The following is an 18,503-nucleotide window of genomic DNA, read 5'->3' as shown; positions in this document are numbered from 1 at the left end:
TCGATGTCAAAATGCATGCATCAAAGTGAAATTTATTACATGAAAGATGGTCATTTCAAATATTTTAATTTTGATATATTGTTATAAAAGTGATTTAAGCCGTCTCAAATTTTAGTTAGAAACCAAGTTCTTTTTTTTTTTGGTACATAAACCAAGTTCAGTTCATTTGGAATCTTGAGATGAACTTATGATGGATGTAATTATAATTATATCACTAGTTTAAAGACCCGTGCGAATGCACAAGTCATTGACTTTTATTCGATATTTAAGTTTGTCATTATATTATGGTAGAAAATTTATTTAGAATAAAATATTTAAAAATTTGTTATATAATATTGTTAAAATATAAGTGAAACTATTGTGCTATTTTTTGTAAAACTTATTAAATGAATAAATTTGATTATAATTATCAATGATAAATTATCTAATTTTTTATGTATCCGTCACAAATAATAGTTCCGTGTATATTTTTTAATAAAAAATTAAAAACTTGATTAGGAATATTTAGGATAATTTAGTAAATTTGATAGTAATTAACTTTATTGTATTATTATTATTATAATAGTCATGTGTATATTTTTTAATAAAAAATCAAAAACTTGATTAGGAATATTTAAGATAATTTAGTAAATTTGATAGTAATTAACTTTATTGTATTATTATTATTATTATTATTATTAATAGTTCATAGTATATTATTTATTTATTTTTTATGAAAAATATTGTTTATGGTTCTATTTCTATATTCCTAATTTTATGCATATTCATCTTATTTTTTCTATAATTTTTTTATTGACTACTAGCGGCCAGACAGAGCGCGTTCCGCGCCTGTCTGTGTCTATTATGTAAATTTATGTCAAAAAAAATAAAAAAAGGTATGCCATTTTGTTAATAAAAGATTTTTGCTGCTAAAAAAAACATGTCTTATGGTGAGTTTGTTAATAAAAGATTTTTCCTGCTCAAAAAAAAAAAAAAGGGTATTGTTGTTATTATGAAAATTCCATACCAACAAATTTTGTATCCTCTTTATATAGTATATATATATGAGTCAGGATCCGTTGACACCAACTAGTTTGACACCAAATGTTACACCTCTCAATAACGTTTTAACCGATATAAATTTTATAAAATCCACCATTGGATTGAAAGTTTACATCATATAGATCATTTGTGTAAAATTCCAGACAAATCCAAAATCTTTTGATATGCTATTGAGACACATAAAGATTAACGGCATTTAAAAAAATACAAAAACCGTTAATTTTGATGTATCTCAATAATATTTCAAATGATTTTGGATTTATTTGAAATTTTACACAAATGATCTATATGATGTAAACTTTCAATCCAACGGTGGATTTTATAAAATTTATATCGGTTAAAACGTTATTGAGAGGTGTAACATTTGGTGTCAAACTAGTTGGTGTCAACGGATCCTGACTCTATATATATAGGTATAGATTTTATTCTTTTTTTTTCTTTTAATAGATTATTGAGTTGATCGTATTAATCTGTTTTGTTGCTATTTTTATGAGTATATATTGTTCTGCTTTATTCCAATCTATAATCTGTTTTGTTTCTATTTTTAAGCATATCATTTTTTTTTTGTATTTATCTTATATTCTTTCTATATATATTTTTTTATTTTTTAGTGAAATTTCAATGAAGGATATAAAACTTGCAACGTGGTTAAAAGTAATAAGGATAAATTAGTAACTTTGGTAGTAATCGATTTTAATATATTAGTAGTAGATTAGTCTGTTCTTAACTTTTTCCGTGAAGTTAGCTAGGTCGGTGAACCGAAGGACATGGGTTTTAAATCAAGAAGTTTTGGGTTTGATCCTTAAAACTAACATAACTACTAACACCTGCCTAAAAAACAATGTAGTGAAATAATTAAAACACTGGATCAAAATTACATTCCTTTCAATTAAAACTTTGAAATTGAAGCATACACAACTTATAGAAAATTAACTAAGGTATTTGCACTACGGCATTATATTTTGCTGTTGGTACTATTTTTGCACAGGCAATGTCTAATTTGGACAATTTCTAGAGAATATCCAAATGAAAGAAATTTTTTGCAGCTAATCTCCGAATATAAAAATGACTACTAAAATTTATTTATTTTGTAAAAGAAAATAAAAAATCTCCGAATACAAGTCAAATGTTTACTTTGCCATTCGACGTTTCAAACAAAGGGAGAAGGGAAACATTTGTTTGGATAACTAATAAAACGTTGTCTGGTTAATTCCGTTGGGGAATGAGGAAAAAAAATATGAATCAATATTATTGATTACATTAACTATTTGAGAAGTTGTATACTACTTGGTTCAACTATCAGTGCATGATTCAATGCTAAGTCAGAAAGAAAAAATATAAGTAAATCTAGCAATTATTATGTTATGAAGAGAGTAAAGAAAACAAAAGTTGAAAAGCTTTCTTTTAGTTGATCACTCAAAGATCGACTATATACCATTCAAAAAGAATTTCTATATTGAAGTGAGAGATCTCAAAGATGACTCCTGAAGAAGTTGTATTATACAAGAAGCAGTTAGAGTTGAAGATACATGGAAAGGAATCATGGATGTTCCCAAGACTGTAAAGTTTTAGAGACAATAAAGAAGGCAAACTTTGAAAAGCCAATGCCTATTCAAGCTCAGGCATATTGCCTGTAATTATGAGTGGTCGAGATTGCATAGGCATTGCCAAAACTGGGTCAGGTAAAACACTTGCTTTTGTTCTGCCAATGTTGAGGCATATCAAGGATCAGCCACCAGTTGTTGCAGGAGATGGACCTATTGGGCTTCTTATGGTCCCTATAAGAGAACTTGTTCAATAGATTCATAGTGACATGAAGAAGTTCACAAAGGTAACGGGTATCTGGTGTGTTCCTGTCTATGGAGGTTCTGGTTTTGCTCAACAAATCAGTGAGTTGAAACGTGGTACTGAGATAGTTTGTACTCCAGGTAGGATGATTGACATACTATGCACCAGTAGTGGAAAAATAACTAACCTGCGTAGAGTAACTTATCTGGTCATGGATGAGGCAGATTGGATGTTTGATATGGGCTTTGAACCACAAATCACAATAATTGTTCAGAATATTCGGCTAGATCGTCTAACCGTTCTCTTCTCTGCCACTTTCCCGCGCCAGGTTGAAATTTTGGCTCGCAAGGTTTTAAATAAACCTGTTGAAATACAAGTTGGTGGGAGGAGTGTTGTGAACAAAGATATAGCACAGTTAGTTGAGGTGAGGCCAGAAAATGAGAGGTTCCTTAGACTCTTGGAACTACTTGGAGAATGGTATATGAGAAAGGAAAGATTTTGGTATTTGTCCACTCACAGGATAAATGTGATGCATTGTTCATGGATCCAATGAAACATGGCTATCCATGTCTTTCTCTTCATAAGGCTAAGGATCAGACAGACCGTGAATCCACAATATCTGATTTTAAAAGCAATGTCTGCAATTTGTTGGTTGCAACAAGTATTGCTGCCAGGGGATTAGATGTCAAGGAGCTCGAATTTGTGATCAATTTTGATGTTCCAAACCACTATGAAGATTATGTACATCGGGTTGGGCGCACTTGCTTTGTGGATGTCTAAGGTGCCAGTCATGATGCAAATTTTTTCATCTAGTTCCTACTTGATGTCTAAGGTGCCAGTCATGTTCCAAACCACTGAAATTTTTTTTGCATCCTTCCCCTCTCACTCCCGCTCCCTACCTAATATCATCCCTTTGTAAATATTGTTGGAAGTTGGAACCAACAACAATAACGCGGGGGAAAGCCAGGATTGGGACGAATGAGAGGATGTGCCTGGGTAGCGATTTAGTGTAGAAAATGATATGAAAATCGGATGGGTTTTTGTCTCAAAACCGATCAAAATCGAACTGCGAGAAATCTTAATTGCGTCCGACTTAACAATTTTAGCATTTTTATCAATTGAGTTTGGATTTGTGGACATACAATATACTTTTCTAAATTTCAATTTATAACTTTTATAGATTTTTAAAAAAACCTTTTAAAATTTTAAAAATCCAAAATCCCTAAAAAAAAAAAAAGGAAAACAAAAAGGACTTACAAGCAGTTTATTTTGGTGCTAGAAAACAAGAAGAAATTGTACCAAAAAAGAAAAGAAGGAGAAAAACACCATTCAAAGTCAAGTAAAATAAAAGTAAATGATTTACAAAAAACAAATAAACAAAAGTAAATATATTGTACTAAGAATTTATTATGCTATAAAAACTTTCCTAATTAAGTTGAAGAAACATTTTCAATTTTCACAACTGAGCTGAAGAAACATTGAAGAAGAAGAAGATGAAGGAAGAAGAAGAATCAACGGTTAAGATGGAGTGGTTAACTTGCATTGATTCAACAACTCTCTCTCACTCTGAACTTCAAGCACTTTCTCTCTCTTCTCTCTCTTCCTTCGACCTAAAATCTACGCGCCAAATCGTCACTCCCAAAATCGATCCCTCAACTTTCAACCACAGCGCCGGTTCTCACCGTCAAACCTACTCCCGATCTCACCGTCGTTGTCGTGCACCGCCACTTCTTCCAACTCCTGTTCTTCCCTCCGACCACCGTATCATCGTTGATTACCTCAAACAGTTTATTAGAGAAGATCCGAAGTTCGATCAGGTTGAGCTTCTTCAGCCTGTAGTTCCTTCAATTTCGCCGCCGGTGATATTTTCCGGTGAGGTGAGGAAAAGGAAGAGAGGGAGGAAACCTAAAATGAAGGTGCATTTGGATGACTGTTATAGAGGGATGGAGATTGTGAACAAGAATGGTGTTGCTGTTGATTTGAATGTGTTGTCGATGGTGGAGCATCCGTTTGAGGCGGAGATTGCGAGAAGGACGGAGGGTTTAAGTAAGGAAGATGAGTTGTTAGGGTTTTTGAGTGATTTGGTTGGTCAGTGGGGAAGTAGGAGGAGGAAGAGGAGGATTGTTGATGCTGCTGATTTTGGAGATGTGTTACCTCTTGGTTGGAAGCTTTTGCTTAGTTTGAAGAGGAAAGATGGTCGTGCCTGGATCTATTGCCGGAGATATATAAGGTTTAATGCAATTTTTGTTTTCGATATTATATTCTTCAATGTTAGGATAACACATTTATATCATTTGTATCATAATATTGCAAAACTTACATGTATGAGTAGTAATGTGATTTTTTTGTTGTTAATTTGGAATAGCATTAATGTGCTTTGTTTATCAATGAGTTAGGAGTGAAAGGACTTTCTCGCGGCTCGCCGTGTAAGCCCATGTTTGGATAAATAGTTTAATTAAGTGCTTATTTATAAGTTATTTCTATAACAAAAAGATAGAATATAGTTAAATTGTTTTCGTATAAATTATAGGCTGTTTTGATAAGCTATCCTAGAGAGCTTATGAAATTAAGTTGAAAACAATTTACGAACATGTAGTAAGCTGTTTCTATAAGGTCTCCCAAACAGTCTTACAAGTGTTTATGCAAGTAGGTAAAGTCAAACAAGTCAATCCAAACATACCCTAAATATAGTTGGATTTTGTTTGTATGTTTGTGTTGGTTTGCTTTTTGGAGCTTATTTGTTTTCTTGTTTGATATTCTCCAGCCCTAGTGGACAGCAGTTTGTGTCTTGCAAAGAAGTTTCTTCCTATTTGCAGTCTCGTTTTGGTCACTCTGATTTACAGTTACAAATCAGTCATAGGAGTGAAAACATACTTCAAGAACAGAGAGTGACTACTGAAAATGTAAGTAACCCTGCTGCTGTTGATCTGTTGTGATATTATTCTGGAGGTTAATGGGTTACACTGCAGTCTGCAGGTGTTGCTCACGAGGAGCAGGATCAACGGCAGATTGTTGCCACTAACTCGGATGTGTCTGGTTTGTCCGTCTCTAATGAACGGTTGAAGGAAATGTCCTTGTTGGAGATGGAGAACCTTGCAGATGTGCAAATACATGATCTGTTTGAATGTCACAAGTGCAACATGACCTTTGATGAGAAGGATGCGTACTTGGAGCACCTGTTGTCTATTCATCAGAAGACGACGAGGCGGTATCGACTTGGTTCATCTGTTTCAGATGGAGTTATAATTAAAGATGGGAAGTTTGAGTGCCAGTTCTGTCATAAAGTGTTTTTGGAAAAGCGTCGCTACAATAGTCATGTTGGGATACATGTAAGGAATTATTTGAGGAAAGCTGAAGATTTGCCGGGTCAGCCTAATGTCTTGAGAGCAGAAGAGTCTCCAGTCACAGATGAGATGCCTTCAAGGATCTCTAAGATGGATGCCCTCATCGAAATTGCTCAAAACTCTATTGTGGAGGATTCTGTCATGGAACCATGTTCCTCTAAACTGAATACGATTCATGTTTCAGAAATTGCAGCTGGTGACTTAGATGAAGACATAAACGTCGAGTCTCTGGTCAGTGAACAGCAAATGGAAGAGAGCTTGATTGGCCCAAATGTAGTTCGCGATTTAAATCAGCAAGATAGTCCTCGTTTACCCATGGGTGGAACAATAGAGAAAATTGACAACGATAACCGAGTTATTAATGCAAAGACGTCTAGTTTTCTAGATAACACAGGCTTGTTATCTGTGAATAATAAAAATGTTGATGCACCTGATACTTCTAAAGGAAAAGGTGATACGGCGCTGACTGTTGAGGGATTTGATCATTCTGGGATTGATCTGCAAGGAGTTTCTCAAGTCCCGTTGCTTCCTTCATTTGGGAATCACATGAAACCTGGATATGAGAAGAGTGAAAATTCTGGTTGCACTAATACTAAGGGGGATCTTAGACTTGGCGAAAACAATAGTAATAAAAGTGACTTGAAAATTGGTTTAGATGGCTGCAAGGATGTACCCGGTGTTGCTAATGTTCAAGTGACAGCAATGCTAACTTCTAAAGAAAATGTGATCCAATCTATGGTTTCTAACCCCTCTGTATCCCCAGAACAATCTATGGATTCTTTTTCTGCATTTAGCTCAGACAAGGTATAATGTATAACTTATCCTTGCCATTATTGTCAGGGTTTCATATATGTTGTTGCAAAGTAGAGAGAATGCTCCTACAAGTATTATATCGGGTCATGTTAGAAAATGGTTAATTTGAAGCCCTTTATGCATGTATTGTAGTCTACCATGCTTACCTCCATCTATGTCTCTAATATATTCAGGTTTTATTTTGTATTGATCTGTTGCTGTAAGTTTTCATTATTTACAATGCCTTCGGTGAACCAGGGATTAAAGCTCTCACTCTTGAATGTTCTTTTTATATATCTTAAATGGGAAAAAATAATTTCCTTATTTGGGCTTGCTTGTTTTTGGCGAGATGAAGAAATTATCAATCTAGCCCCTTTATTTATACTGAGATTAAAAATGCTTGCATGGTATCTTACTTGCTCATCAGCCTTGAACATTTCTCCTACTCTTAGATTAGGTGTCTTGGAGACTTGAGCGGTGCTAGTTGCTAGGTTATGACCACGTGCTTGCTTACTTTAAACAAACATGTCTAGTACATTTCTTATTTGATCTATTATTTCTTCATTTGAACCATCGGTAAATGCAAATTTTCATTATTGGAATCTAGCATCATGGACATCAAATTCTCTTATGCAGCAATTAACTACTACCCACCCATGACGCGCTGAACTGATTAACAGTGCTGATCTAACCTTGAATATTATTCTTGTTGTTCCTCATTGACAGGGGTTCCAGGAATTGAGGTTAGAAGATATTGGTTCTCTTGAGTATGATTTTGCAAGTGTTCAAGATGTGTCAGCTGAATTGGCAAATAACATAGTGGTGCAAGGGACATGTGCATCACAAGAAGTTATGTTAAATGTGGATGACAATAATCAGCTCACAACCACGTGTGTATGGTGTGGAATAGAGTTTAACCACGATGCTGTTGATTCTGAAATACAATCAGATTCTGTTGGATTCATGTGTCCAGTTTGCAAGGCAAAAATATCTGGTCAAATCAATGTGTTGGACAGTGGATCACCAAATGCTGGCCATTTTTAGACTGGTAATTGTTTATTCTCTATAAATTGATGATAAGAATGGTTTTTGTTCTCTTATCAGCTAAGCCAACTATTATTTTGTCTTCCTAACTGAAAGACGTCGTAGTCACTACTTTGTTTAAAGTAGAGTGTATTATTATGAGATTTCAATATCTTAAAATATGCACTAGTGTCTGAGTTGGCAACCTTTGATAAACTGAGTGCATTGTGGATCAAATTATTGATTGTTTATATTAAGAACTAAAAAATGTCTTTTACTGCCAAAGCCAAAAAAACAGAACAAGTTGGTTAGTTGGTTTCAGTTATCTTATTGTCTTGTTGCAATTGCAGTGGTAGGCATGCCGATGTCATATTTATCTCAAATTTAGTATTTTTCTCCTTTAAAATTTTGCAGCTGAATGATGTTAATGAAAATCAGTAGCAGGAGTTGATCTAGAAGAGAAAATCCAGCTTTTGAGGTTGATCGTCCTCAGTTATGGTGCCTGCATAGATTTATCGTAGAATGGTCTCAATTAATTTGTCCTTGACTCGCTATATGTTGTATTATCCCGCTATCCTGTTTATTCGCAAGAGAACCAATATTATCATGTAGTGTTGTTTTCTGAAGTCTGTATAACTGTTGTAATTGTCTTAGAGGTCTTTCAAGTGAACTCCTTACACGATTAGTGTGTAGAGTGAAGTGAAAATATGAACAAGACAATGAATATAGTGACAGTTTAAATAGCATATCCTTAGTGATTTAAAATAAAAATAAAATTGAGGCTATTAATTACATGTACTATATGATATAGAAGTGCTTACTAATTATGTAATGTAAAATTTTAGAGTAACTTGTAATTGAGTTCACACCACACATTGTGTGAATTTGCAAATGAATTTGATATTGTTAAGAGAGATTAGGAAAGATAATTAATTTAGTTAAAAAGAAAGAAAAAATAAGTATTTATATTAACAATAACAGTGATATAGTTATTTTTATTATAATAAATTTCACAAAATTCATATTTTGTGGCTCTTTTATTTACTATACATGGATTTTTACATTTGAGTTCGTGAACCCCGACCTCTTTTATTTATTATTATTATTATTATTATTATTATTATTATTATTATTATTATTATTATTTTTTTATAAACATTGAAATTTTTATTATGATTAAATGTCTGATTTGTCCCCATGAGCTTAGATTAAATGGTAAGGACATCACATTTTATATACAGAGGTCGGGGTTCGAATCCCGACACTCCATTTATCCACCTTAAGGGTGAAATTTTTAGCTAATAGGCTATGTGACAAAAAATATTTGATTTTGATATTAGTGGTTTTATTTTATTAGTTACAATAATTCTTCACAACTAAGGGAATTAGGTTTTGTCATTATTATCTATGTTTTATAAACCAATTGTTATATTTGTAAAAAAAGAAAAACAGTTGTTAATTTGTTATTGAAGGTTTACTAGGACCATTAGCTTAAAAATAGTAATGGTAATTGCAAATTTTTATTTTATTTTTGGAGATTTAATTCAAATGTATCAATATTGTAGTTATAAGACTTTGAAGTTTACTATCAATATAAGCATTGGTAGATTATTTTTTTTATAATGTAACCAAAAAAGATTATTTTTTTATTAAAAAACACACGTGCATCTAAGTGAGGAAAAAATATGAAAGAAGACGTACCTGTTTTGGGGGCTACATAAAACCAAAGTTAAGAGAAGAGCATCTGATTCTTGATGATTTAATGCAGAATAATTGGTAAAATCACATCTTCTACACAAATGAGATGCCTCAACCAATAACAAAGTATTCTTAATTTCTTCTTATTCAATTATAGTAAATTAATAAATCCCTTCTAGAACCAAAAAGAAAATCCCTTCTCATGTGAATTCAGCTTTTGAGTTTCCAGCCCAGCACCAGAATTGCCATTGTGGTGCCTCACCACAAAAAAAGGTTACCATTATGCATCCTCCAATTGTGAGGGATTGGATTCCACATTTGACATTTTTTTATAATACATATTAGTTTATGTAACGGTCCACAATTTTCAACTTATGAAATGAAATGCATCAACAAAGGTGAAAGTTGTCAATCTATCAAACTAATATGAATTGATATCAATTAGTATATGTTTGTTTTCACATTTGAGTTGAAAACTTGTCTATATATATTCTTCTTGCTTTGCTATAGTTGCATATATACTTATAATAATGGGTGATAGATTAAAAGCCAGAAAAAGCAAAAACTGTTTTTTTCCATTTACCAGAAACAGTACTGATGGTGCTTGCTTTGATCATCATAAGTTTTTTAGTTCAAAACATACTATGGAAGAAGAATTTGCCTGCAGTCGTTGCAAACGAAAGTTTACAGTACCAACAAAAATAACTACATATGGTTGCTGTGAGTGCCAAGGTGTTAGCAAATCGATTTCAGGTTATAAGCAATTAAGAGAAAATAGTTTAGGAGCCAAATTTTTCGACCAAGATCAACTACACAATGCAGCTGGTTATTCCTCATCCTTGTTGTCCACAACTATGACTGCTAACAAGCGCGCGGTTCTCTGTGGAGTTAGTTACAGCAGAAGACGGTATAGGCTCAAGGGAACCGTTAATGATGTTGTTAACATGAACTCTCTACTGGTTGAGAATTTTGCATTCCCAATTCAATCCATACGTGTCCTCACAGGTATCTCCTAGAAACTTAATATTTATTTGTTTCTTTCATGCTTTATGTTTATTTTAATCAATGCATAACAAAATTAAATTGAAATCTTCTTAGTAACTATAATGCGATAATTTACATGACTAGAATATGTCATAGAAGATAAAAATTAATGTGTCGATGTCAATTCTGTGTTATCAAGTTATGTTCCATCACATCTTCAACTTTTCATGTGTGCTAGAATCATGTTTTGATGAGATTGATACTATTTTGCCTGCGATAAAAAAGAAAAGAAAAGAGGTTGATACTATTTATGAAATCTGTAAATTGCAGAAGAACAGAAGGATCCAAATTTGATTCCAACAAGGAGGAATATAGTGGAATCTTTAAAGTGGCTGGTGAAGGATTGCCAATTAGGAGACTCGTTGGTGTTCTACTTCTCTGGACATGGTATGCAACAACCGGCAGATGACAAAGAAGATGAAATTGATGGACTTGATGAAACTATTTGCCCTGTTGATTTTATTAGAGAAGGAATGATCACCGACAATGAAATCAATTCTACCATTGTTGAGCCACTAAAGAAAGGTGTTAAACTTCATGCTATTATTGATGCTTGTCATAGTGGAACGACTCTTGATCTCATGCATGTTTATAAAAAGGACAAGTAAGTTGATATATATTCAATTTTGTTTTATTTTGATAAGTATATGTTAGTGTTTAAATTGTTAGGGAGAGAGGGAATTTTGTTTGCAGCAGGATCGAATCATGTACCTTCTTCATAGTCCTCCTTCAGCGTCTCAATCCATACCACTAAACTATACATTCATGGACATATATTTAATGCTTTATTTTCTTCCATTTGATTTTCTGCTTCTAATCCATCAATCCAAATTTTTTGTAATCTGCTGTCAGTCTATCTAAACCGTTGAATAGAAATCAAAGACCTAGTGCAAAAAATCTCTTTCCTATTCAATTCCAAATCTCACTTAGTCCTTCGAAATATAATTGATTTATCTCTTGTATGCATATATGCTTGCAGTGGCAGTTGGAAATGGATGAATAACAATCCCTCCAGTACAGAACCTGTTACTAAACGTACAAATGGTGGAACAGCCATTTGCTTCAGTGCTTGTGAAGATAGTCAGTTAGCTGCTGATACTGCAGTAAGAATAGTTTTTGATCTGTTTTTTCAACGCAATAGACATACATACTTGTTCACTTCCTTCTTTTCTTGAGTTGTGACCAACCTGTGCAGGCTTTTGGAGGAAAAGAGATGAACGGTGTTATGACCTATCTTTTAACAAAAATAATCAGAGAACATCCTGGAATTACATATGCCAGTTTGCTAGAAAAATTGCACGAGGATATTGCGAAGATTCAACGAAGCAAACACTTCAGTGGGTTCTTGAAACGTATTTTTCACCGTAGAATTGACCAGGTAGGCGTACATCATACTCTTCAGACGCTATTTCTTTTAAGGAGTATATATATCCAATAACATCTGTCTTTCATACCCAAATATGCATCATCTGTGATACAGGAAATGAAACGAGCTACATAAGTTGTCTCTTTGAAGAAGCATTGATACCTTCATTTTGTTTTTCCTCACTAAATATCAGTATTTTATAACCAACTAATCCAATACTCAATATATAAATAATAACTAGTGGTTCCTAATGTAGTAAATTCATGAAGTGTTTGGAATATTGCATTGCAGGACCCTCTTTTATCAGCATCGGAGGAATTTGATGTTCATACGAGAATATTATTTTGAGCATGCACGTTGAAACAAAAAAAAAAAAAAAAAAAAACTTAAATTGGCATATGGCCACATTCTTAATGTGATGTACTCTGCAGCTCATTGAGCTAAAGCAGGAAAGTTATTATTGCATCAGCTATACAAAAGCTTTCTAGGGACACTTGGAAGCACTATCAGCCGATACATTACATCAGTTATTCAAAGTTCTTGATCAGTCCATATCTTATCAATGTAATTTACTTATTACACACTGTATATATTTACAACATACCATAACTTACATGAAGTTTATTCTAAATTCGTTTTGCAAGAGCTACAACTAACTCTCGTCTTCTGAGGAGTTTGATGTCAATTCAAAGTTGGTTCGGTTCTAATGTGATGCATAACATAACAGGCAGGGGAGGTCTGTCCTGTTGGAAGAAAAAGAGTCGTGTCCAGTCGGTGAAATTTGGTTTTAATAAAACAAGGGAAGTAGTATATTATGTTGTATTGTATTTTTTTTTGAACAAGATTATGTTGTATTGTATTGTGTTGTCTAAACACTATCTGTTCCTAAATATTGATGTAGATTAAGATATTTTAGACTCGTATAGATGTTTGTCCCCCTAATATGTATATTTATGATTTATATAGCTATCTATTTTGCATTGTTGAAGTTTGTGTTCTATTCTTGTTTGTTTCCTGCTAAGATAGATCAATTAATGTTATATGAGCTTTTCCAGATAAAAATATAGAAAACCGTATAATAAATGTATACAGTGTCGATGCCTAGATTTGTGTCAAAATATCATATTTCATGAATTTATTAATGCATTAATGAAGTGTTGTAACTTTGTTTATGATGATTTGAAGAGCAATCGAGATAGATATATATATATATATATATATATATATATATATATATATATATATATATATAGAGAGAGAGAGAGAGAGAGAGAGAGAGAGAGAGAGACCGAAAAACATATAGTTTAAATTTCGAAAAAAGAAGAAATGGAGAATATTGTATGATGACTACAAAGTTCATCCATGCCATGTAACATTTTCATACTAGATTCCTCTCATTTCTTAGAATTGAGTATTGGGCCTAACTCAACCTTACAAAACCGGCTTGTAAGGCGAGGATTGCCCTCACTTTATAAACACTTATTCAGGCCATCTCGCAACCGATGTGGGACTTGTTAACACCCCCGCTCGCGCCCAGCGCTATTGGGCTTGGGGCGCGGATATAAATGGTGGATGGCCCGATCAGTAATTGATAGTAGGCGGCCCAGCGGATCGTGGAGGAGGCTTTGACATGGTATCAGAGCCTCTATGACTAAGTGGTCTAGAGTTCGATCCCCGCTCCCCTCACTTTCTAATTAAAAAGTGGAATTTAAGCATATGGTAGGTGGGCCTATGCATTATCCACGCTTCAAGCCCAAGTGGGCTCTTGCGTGAGGGGGCGTGTTAGAAATAATATAAAACCATTGATGTGGCTCTATCCTAAGAGCTTAAGCTTTTGGGATAATCGGTTATTTGACATCATTCTCATATCCCACCATTTAACTAATTAGGAATGAATTTAAGAACCAAATCAAAATTTCCACGGCATTCAATTTCAAGTTGCATACAAAGAATATAGTCTTCTTAAAATAAAACATGTATCATATGTGGTTCTTCCTTCTCTATAACGCAAGAGAGAATCTAGAACAAGTTGCAGCATCTGGTTCTTGATGGTAAGTGATCAATTATCATGATTTAAAGACATATATAAATCTTATCTTAGATGAAACAGAAAGATTCTCCTTCTCCTCATTGTCTCGGATCTGCCAAACAGATGCAATTTAAGCATGATTTAGGTTCAGCTCAGCTCAGTTTCACATTCACTATATAGTATATATCAGTATGGAGAGATTTACCAGTTTCGGGGAGCTATAGAAACCAAAGTTTGAGTTGAAAACTTTTCTATAGAGATATTCATCTTGCTGACTGCATATATACTTGGCCTGATCAAACAATGGTGATAAATTAAAAGCCATAAAAAGCAAAGCCTATTATATTCCGATTACCACAAACAGAACCAATGGTGCTAGCCTAGAATTAGATCACCATAAGTTTCTTAGTTCAAATTATACTATGGAAAAAGAACTTGCTTGCAGTGATTGTAAACCAAAGTTTGTAGTACCAACAAAAACAACTACGTACCGTTCCTGTGAGTGCCACTGCCAAGTTGTTTGCAAGTCAACTTCAGGTTATAAGCAATCAAGAGAAAACTGTTTAGGAGCGAAATTGTTCAACCAAACTCAACTACACACTGCTAGCAGAATTGCACCAGGCCATTCCTCGTCTTTGTCATCCACAACTACAATCAATAACAAACGTGCGGTTCTCTGTGGAGTTACATATAGTTACAGCGGAAGACGATACACGCTCAAGGGAACCGTTAATGATGTCATCAACATGAAACATCTACTGGTTGAGAAATTTGCATTCCCAATTCAATCCATACGTGTTCTCATAGGTATCTGCTATAGAAACTTTTATTTTGATACAATTCTATTTTCAATGTTTAATCAATGCATAACAAAATTAAATTGAAAGCTCCTTCTGAACTATAATGTATTTACATGACTAGGATATTCCATCAAAAGATGAAAATTAAGTTCTCAATTTTGTTTTATCAAGTTATATTTCATCATTGTAAAAAAAAAGGTATATTTCATCACATTTTCAACTTTTCCTATATGCTAGAAACAGATTAAGTGGTAATGGTAAAAAGATAGTAAGAGATTGATATTATTGTGAAACTTGTAAATTGCAGAAGAACAGAAGGATCCAAATTTCATTCCGACAAAAAGGAATATAATTGAATCTTTGAAGTGGCTGGTGAAGGACTGCAAGTTAGGAGACTCATTGGTGTTCTACTTTTCTGGACGTGGCACGCAACAACCACCACATGACGAAAAAAATGAAATTGACGGGTTTGATGAAACTTGTTGGGTTTTTGTATGATTGGCTACATTTTGCAAAAACATATTTTAGCCAAGTGTTGAGACAAGTGTGCTGACCCCAAGTGTTGTGACAAATGTTGTGACACTTTGGAACAACACCTGACTCTGTTCCTGCGCGCGCCAGCTGGATGTTATTATTTTCTACTCAATCTTTTGAAGATCTGTTTGAAGAATTATGTCAAGGTTTCTTACAGAAGAAGGCGCACGTGTTTAATGTGTTTCATGAGGCAGCTAAACCCTAGTTTTATTTTCCAAAAGAATTATATTTTTGGAAAATATATTTTTGCGGTTTCAAAAATATAACTATTGTTTTCAAAAATATATCACTGCTGCCGCAATTCTAGAAGCCCTAATTTTGTCTTGAAGCCCAAGTCGTTCTACTACTATAAATACGAAGGCAAGCATATGGTTTCAAGCATCTAAAATCGTGTTCTTACAAAGCGTGTGTTTAGGGATTTTAGAGTGTTAATTGTGAGCCTATCTTGTGTCTCATTGATGCAAGCTTAGGACCTGAGTGTTATTGAGTTGTAAGTGTGAACTTCTCCTAAGCTTTGAAGTACGGAGATTGTTCTATTGTGTTGTGTGGTTTACTCGCAAGCTTTTAAGCAAGAGTGAATCCTAGTTTCTTAGGAGTGTGTCTCCACCTGTTGTGTTTGTGAAGTTGAATAGCAGCGCTGTCTGTGTTGCTAAGGTGGGAATTGGGACGGGGTCTCATATCTAGGAGTTCCTAGGTAGAAGGGTCATTGGGTAGTGATTAAGTGAGAAGTTGTAAACGGGTGAGTTTAGCTTCGAAATAATACTGCTGATAGTGGACTTCATTCCTGGATTGGTATCCCCCAGAGTAGGCTTTAGGCTGAACTGGGTTAACAACTCTCGTGTGTTATTTACTTTACTGTTTGTATTGTTGTATGTTATTTGCTCTGTTTATAGACAGGTGTTGGCGCACCAGTGACAACATCTGTCTACAACAGACAAGTGTTGCTACACCTTGAGCAACACCTGTCCACTGTGTGCCAGGAATTTCAATTGGCATCAGAGCAGGCACCCTGTTCTGAATTTTAGGGTGAGCTCCAGGGAAATCGTTTCTGGCAAGGATGGACAAAGAAGGAGGTTTTGTTACCAGACCACCTCTCTTGGTTGGCGCTTCAAACTATGACTATTGGAAGTCCCGCATGATGGCCTTCCTAAAACAAATTGATAGCAAGACATGGAAGGCAATTCTGAGAGGATGGACTCCACCTGTGAAGATGGACAAAGATGGTAAACCAACTCTTGAGTTGAAATCTGCTGAAGAATGGTCCAAAGAAGAAGATGAGCTTGCTCTTGCAAACTCAAAAGCATTATATGCGCTATATAATGGTGTTGATAAGCACATATTCAGACTCATCAAAAAGTGTGTCTGTGCTAAGGAAGCTTGGACAATTCTTGAGACTGTTCATGAAGGTACCTCTAAAGTGAAGCTGTCTAAGTTACAACTCCTAACAACTAAGTTTGAGAATCTAAGAATGAATGATGATGAAACCATTCAGGATTTTCACATGACCATACTTGATTTTGACAATCAATTTGATGCCTTGGGTGAAAAGATACCTGAAGAAAAGCTGGTAAGAAAAATGCTCAGGTCTCTACCTAAGAAGTTTGACATGAAAGTCACAGCTATAGAAGAAGCAAAGGATATCACAGATATGAAGCTAGATGAACTGGTTGGTTCACTACAAACCTATGAGGTAGCTACAAATGAAAAGATGGATAAGAAAAACAAAAGTATTGCTTTTGTTTCAAATGCTGAGGAAGAAGATCAACTGAGTGACACAGAGTCTGAACAAAGCATCTCTGATGCAATGGTTCTTTTGGGAAAACAATTTAATAAGGTGTTAAAGAGAATGGACAAACGTTCTAAGACAGGTGCAGCTGACATTGGTCGCAACACTTACAGGAATTTCAGAAAACCTGTAACAGATGAGAAAACAGCTCCAAATAAAGGTGTTCAATGCCATGAATGTGAGGGGTTTGGTCACATTAGAAGTGAATGTGGAACCTTTCTGAAGAAACAAAAGAAGGGGTTAACTGTAACTTGGTCAGATGAAGATTCTGAAGGAGAAGCCGATACTGCAAAAGCTATACATGTATTGACAAGTGTTTGCACATCTGACACTGAATCATGTGAAGAAGAACTAACCTTTGATGAACTTGCTGAATCATATAAAAAGCTGTGTCTGAAGAGTGCAGAAGTCTGCAGAGTCTCTGAAGAGCAAAAAGAGACAATCACTAAGTTGCAAACTGAGAAAGCTGCTAATTTGTCAAGAATCTCTGAATTTAGTACTAAATGGGAAGATAGTTTAAAGATCATTGAGGAACAGAAGGCAACTATCATCAACTTAGAAGCTGACAAGATCAAACAACTGACTGAGATAGCCCATCTGAATGAAGAGGTAACTGAATTAAACTCTCATCTTGAGAATTTAAAGAAGCATGTTCTTAGGCTATTCAAAGGAAGTGATCTAGATGAAATCCTGGAAACTTTGCCTGCTCCTAGTAGATCCAAAACAGGCATTGGGTATGAATACAAAAATGTTAATAGGATTATGGATTACAACAAGGAAGGGAAATATATGCCTGAGATAAGTAAACAACCATCTCCAAAAATGCATGACAGGATGTCGCCACATCTGTCTCCTAGACAGCAGAGACAAGTGTTGCCACATGTGGCACCACATCAGCAAAGATGGCAGAGACCTAGGTTTATACCTAGACCAAGAAGCAGGTACCATTCATGGAGATGTCATCACTGTGGAAGAAAGGGGCACATAAGGCCTTATTGCTACAAACTGTATGGTTATCCAAGTGAAATTCCACAAGAATCTGATCAATCCATCACTAAAACAAAGATGGAATGGAAGCAAAAAGATGATGCAACAAATGCCAAGGAGTATACAGCTGAAAGCAGTGGGAAAAGTTTGATTGCTCATACATCACTCAGAGCATCATCAAAAGAAGATTGGTACTTTGATAGTGGTTGTTCCAGACACATGACTGGTGTTGAAAAGTATTTAAAAGAGGTAAAATCCTATGCCACAAGCT

General features: G+C 34.5%; 2 protein-coding genes and 1 pseudogene across 3 annotated transcripts; all 3 read left to right on the top strand.

Moving 5' to 3' along the window:
* Positions 1-2,405: 2,405 nt before the first annotated feature.
* On the top strand, positions 2,406-3,609 carry LOC123890986 (annotated as a pseudogene).
* Positions 3,610-4,136: 527 nt separating this feature from the next.
* LOC123906753 lies at positions 4,137-8,734 on the top strand. Of its 2 annotated transcripts, XM_045956746.1 has the most exons (6): positions 4,249-5,059; positions 5,594-5,732; positions 5,799-6,977; positions 7,692-7,879; positions 7,936-8,013; positions 8,403-8,734. In XM_045956746.1, the coding sequence occupies exons 1-6, from the start codon at positions 4,323-4,325 to the stop codon at positions 8,404-8,406; spliced, it is 2,325 nt and encodes a 774-aa protein (XP_045812702.1). In that variant the 5' UTR covers positions 4,249-4,322; the 3' UTR covers positions 8,407-8,734. The 2 variants fall into 2 exon arrangements, with proteins under 2 accessions (XP_045812693.1, XP_045812702.1); XM_045956737.1 differs by having other exon boundaries at positions 4,137-5,059; positions 7,692-8,013.
* Positions 8,735-9,865: 1,131 nt separating this feature from the next.
* LOC123906746 (metacaspase-3-like) lies at positions 9,866-13,084 on the top strand. The gene is made up of 5 exons (XM_045956725.1): positions 9,866-10,691; positions 11,001-11,334; positions 11,710-11,833; positions 11,926-12,108; positions 12,388-13,084. The coding sequence occupies exons 1-5, from the start codon at positions 10,217-10,219 to the stop codon at positions 12,442-12,444; spliced, it is 1,173 nt and encodes a 390-aa protein (XP_045812681.1). The 5' UTR covers positions 9,866-10,216; the 3' UTR covers positions 12,445-13,084.
* The last annotated feature ends 5,419 nt before the right edge of the window (positions 13,085-18,503 follow it).

The sequence above is a fragment of the Trifolium pratense genome, linkage group LG1 (genome assembly GCF_020283565.1).
Source record: "Trifolium pratense cultivar HEN17-A07 linkage group LG1, ARS_RC_1.1, whole genome shotgun sequence".
Taxonomy (NCBI): Eukaryota; Viridiplantae; Streptophyta; class Magnoliopsida; order Fabales; family Fabaceae; genus Trifolium; species Trifolium pratense.
Note: the sequence above shows the minus strand (reverse complement) of the source record. Positions and strands in the feature narration are given on the sequence as shown.